At 44.4% G+C, this 4029-nt stretch overlaps 1 protein-coding gene across 1 annotated transcript in view; it reads right to left on the reverse strand.

Annotated features, from left to right (window-relative positions):
• Window positions 1-4029, reverse strand: part of MOCOS (molybdenum cofactor sulfurase) — a 66563-nt gene that overhangs the window by 48663 nt on the left and 13871 nt on the right. Inside the window, exons 5-6 of the mRNA XM_011943726.1 lie at window positions 3052-3128; window positions 983-1182 (exon numbers count right to left, since the gene is read on the reverse strand). Of these exons, the coding sequence (XP_011799116.1) occupies window positions 983-1182; window positions 3052-3128 (277 nt within the window). The remainder of the gene's footprint in view (window positions 1-982; window positions 1183-3051; window positions 3129-4029) is intronic.

The raw sequence follows: 4029 nt of genomic DNA on the forward strand, positions 1-4029 counted from the left end.
AAAAAAAAAAAAAAGTTGGAAAAAAAAATAAAATAAAAATAAAGAGCCAGGTACCTCCCTCGCCCTCTCTCTTGCTTCCTCTTTCTGGCGGCACATACCAGTTCACATTTGCCTTCCTCCACGAGTAGAAGCAAACTAAGGTGTTCACCAATGCCCAGTCTTCCATCAACAGAACCATGAGCCAAATAAACCTTTTTTCTTTGTTAAAAACAAAATGTGGGCCGGGCACAGTGGCTCACACCTATAATCCCAGCACTTTGGGATGCCAACACAGGTGGATCACTTGAGGTCAGGAGTTCGAGACCAGCCTGGCCAAAATGGTGAAACCCCATCTCTACTAAAAATACAAAAGTTAGCCAGGTGTGGTGGTGCGTGCCTGTAATCCCAGCTACTTGGGAGGCTGAGGCATGAGAATTGCCTGAACCTCAGAGGCGGAGGTTGCAGTAAGCCAAGATCATGCCATTGCACTCCAGCCTGGGTGAAAGAGCGAGACCCCATCTCAAAAAAATAAATAAAAATGTTAATGCGGATGTGCTTTCAATGAAAAACCAGCACCATCTTCCAAACACCCAACAATTGAATCCATTCCCCACAGAGCTGCTCTGGGAATGACCTTTGGTTCCTGTTGTCCATCTGTGACACCCCGTCTGATAACCACCTATCACCATGCCTGAGTGCTCAGTGCAACTCTGGACATTTTAGTGGACCAGGAAGTGAAGTGAGCAGCTTATTCAACTATAGCAAAGACCCAGTGGTTCCCCCTCTGCCATCAGAAGAACTGGCCTCTTTCTTCCCATTTGAAAGTTAGCACTTTTGGCTGAGTAAAGAGGGCTGAAAAACGAGGGTGAATGAGGGTGAAAAGGCATGTGGTTGAGGGCCAGGTGGCCTCTTCAACAGTGCATGGACTTTGTCACACTGCATTGCTCTCGTCTGGAACTCAGACGAGTTGTAATAAGGTCAGCAGGATGGAAAGAAAACCTACCTGGGAGTAACCAATGATGTTCCCTTTGTCATCCAGCACATTAAAATTGATGATTGGACCCTGAACCTCGGGGCTGCTGAACTCGGAATCGCTGTAAATCCTCACCACAGCGGCTCCGTTGGGGTACCGGAGAGAAGACAGGGCCACGTAGGTATACTGAGCCAAGGTGAAGGTGTGCTGCTTTATATTCTCCATTCCACCTCAAATCAATCATGAAACACAAGAGAATCATGACCTTTACGTAAATTCACTCATTCTTTTTTTTTTTTTTTTTTTTTTTTTTTTGAGACAGGGTCTCACTCTGTCACCCAGGCTGGATCCTGGCTCACTGTAGCCTCAACCTTCTGGGCTCAGGTGATCCTCTCACCTCAGCCTCCCAAGTAGCTGGGACTACAGGCATTCACACTATGCCTGACTAATTTTTGTATTTTTTGGAGAGATGGAGTTTCACCATGTTGCCCAGGCTGGTCTCCAGCTCCTGGGCTTAAGTGATCCACCTGTGTCAGCCTCCCAAAGTACTGGAATTACAGGCATGAGCCACCACGCCTGGCACCACTAACTCACTTTTAAGAAAACAAGTTTGTTATAACTGGCAAACTTTGACCTCACATTAATAATTTTAAATGCGTGTAAATAGTGGATGGTACTGCCCTTATGACAAATGTTTAGGTCTTCAGTACTGAACAACAGAATTTTTCCATAGGCATTCCTGTCATCCTCTTTTTTATATATAATGTTACTTAAACATTTAGATATTTAGACCCTTTGGTAACAGATCACAAAATGTATGTTTTTTCCTCTAAACGTGTTTTTGCTGTTTGTTTTTATTAATGTTTAAATCATTTTAAAACTACACAAAGCAATGAAGAATACATGCTTCAACATGAATGAACCTTGGAAATGTGCTAAGTGAAGCTAGACACAAAAGGACAAATGTTGTATGGTTCCACTTAGATGAGTTACCAAGAATAGGCAAATCCACAGAGAAAAAAAGTAGTTCCAAGGGTTGGAGGGGGAGGAGGAAATAGGGAGTTATTTTTTAATGGGTAGAGAATTTCTGTTTGGAATGACAGAGTTCTGGAAATAGATAGTGGTGATGGTGGCAAGACATTGTGAATGTACTTACTACGACTGAGTTGTACACTTAAAAATAGTTAAAATGGTAAATTTTATATTATGTATTTTTTACCACAATTTTTATTTTTTAAAAAAGGAAAAATTACATAGGAAAAAAAAATCAAGGTTTGCCATATTGTGGACTGGTACAGTCAACCTTTGCGTTCCAAGGTGCCTGGTCCTGATAGACCCTGTCAACTGCAGTTTGGGGGCCCTGTTAATATCTTTCCTTGGAAAGTACTCACTACTCAGTGCCTGTCTTCACTGACTCCTCCCATTGTCCCAGATCATGCCCACTCACCTCCCTGCATCAGGGCGACCCTCTCTTCCCGTGAATCCTGTCTGCCCCTAGTGTTGGGCTAAGACTAACGTTAAGGCACTGAAGGGTCCCATTACTGTGACAAAAGAGCAATGGCCAGGAAAGAAAGCAGGCGTCATGCGAAGACCATCGGCAGACACAGTGGTTGGGTGCCCATGGTTAGGCATCAGTATGACCTGGCTTAAATCCTGGCCCTCCTGGTTTCCAGCTCCCTGGCCTGGAACGTGTTTAACCTCTTGGAGCATCAGCTCATTCATGGGCAGAGCTACCCCGTGGGGCAGTGGGGAGGACCCAGAAAGGCGAGAGCGGGTAAAGGCCTCAGGATCTGTAACCATTCTCAGGACCCAGGGAGGCTCCTCCCATTCTGTGAAGCTATCAGTCTCCTGATTTGGAATGTCTTCTACCTGTTAAAATGTTACTTCAGCTGAAAAAACAGAAAGCAATCAAAAAACCCCACCTCATTCTCTTGCTCTCTGAAGTGGTTTTGAAGTTGCTAGGAATCAAATTTAACTGCATGGCGTGCCAGTCACTTCCACAGACTCTGTCTCCTTCACCTGAATCACACCTGTGCCAGAGCTCCCTCAAGGACACAACAACAGGAGCAAATTCCACAGGGATAGAAACGTCCACTGACCTGTGAGGCGTTCTAGGGTGTCAAATCCATGTTTTAGCGCGATCACATCAAGGAATGAGATGGTGCCATCTTCAAACCTATAACCACAGGGTGAGGAGAATAGGTCAAGCTGTGGCCAAAACAATCCATGTGCATTTTGTGGTATATAATGAGTTTTAGATTTTAGGCTTAGCTGTTGATATGATTTGGCTTTATGTCTCCACCCAAATCTCGTTTCTAATTGTAATCCCCAGGTGTTGACGGATGGACCTGGTAGGAGGTGACTGGATCATGGGGGTGGATTCCCCCTTGCTGTTCTCATTTTGTGATAGTGAGAGAGTTCTCACGAGATCTGATGGTTTTATAAATGGCAGTTCCCCTGGGCTCTTCTCTGTCTCTCCTGCTGCCTTGTGAAGAAAGTGCCCGCTTCACCTTCCACCATGATTGTAAGTTTCCTGAGGCCCCTCCAGCCATGCAGAACTGTGAGCCAATTAAACCTCCTTTGTTTATAAATTATCCAGTCTTGGGTAGTATCTTTATAGCAGTGTGAAATTGGACTAATAGAGCTGTAATCTATTAATACCTTCCCTCTGCTGTCTTAGAAAACATTGCTCTGCCCTTCAGGATGGGGGGACTTTGTACACCAAGACCTGTCTGGCTGCCTCTGGCCCTGACCCACTCTGCAGTTTTCTTGGGCTGCTCTAAATTTCGTAGGGTGGCCAGGTGCAGTGGCTCATGCCTGTTATCTCAACACTCTGGGAGGCCCGGGTGGGAGGATCACTTGAGGCCAAGAGTTTGAAACCACCTGCCTGTGCAACACAGCAAGACCCCATCTCTACAAAAAATTTTGTTAAAACTAGCCAGTTATTAACTGATTGATAATTATTTATTGATCAAATACTTAATAGATTCTTTCTTAAAAGAGGAGTTTTTTGTTTCTGTCAAGGGATGTACTTCACTGAGTTATAAAATACATAAAGTTAGGAACATAGTCAAGGT

Source organism: Colobus angolensis, unplaced genomic scaffold, assembly GCF_000951035.1.
Source record: "Colobus angolensis palliatus isolate OR3802 unplaced genomic scaffold, Cang.pa_1.0 Scaffold220, whole genome shotgun sequence".
Taxonomy (NCBI): domain Eukaryota; kingdom Metazoa; phylum Chordata; class Mammalia; order Primates; family Cercopithecidae; genus Colobus; species Colobus angolensis.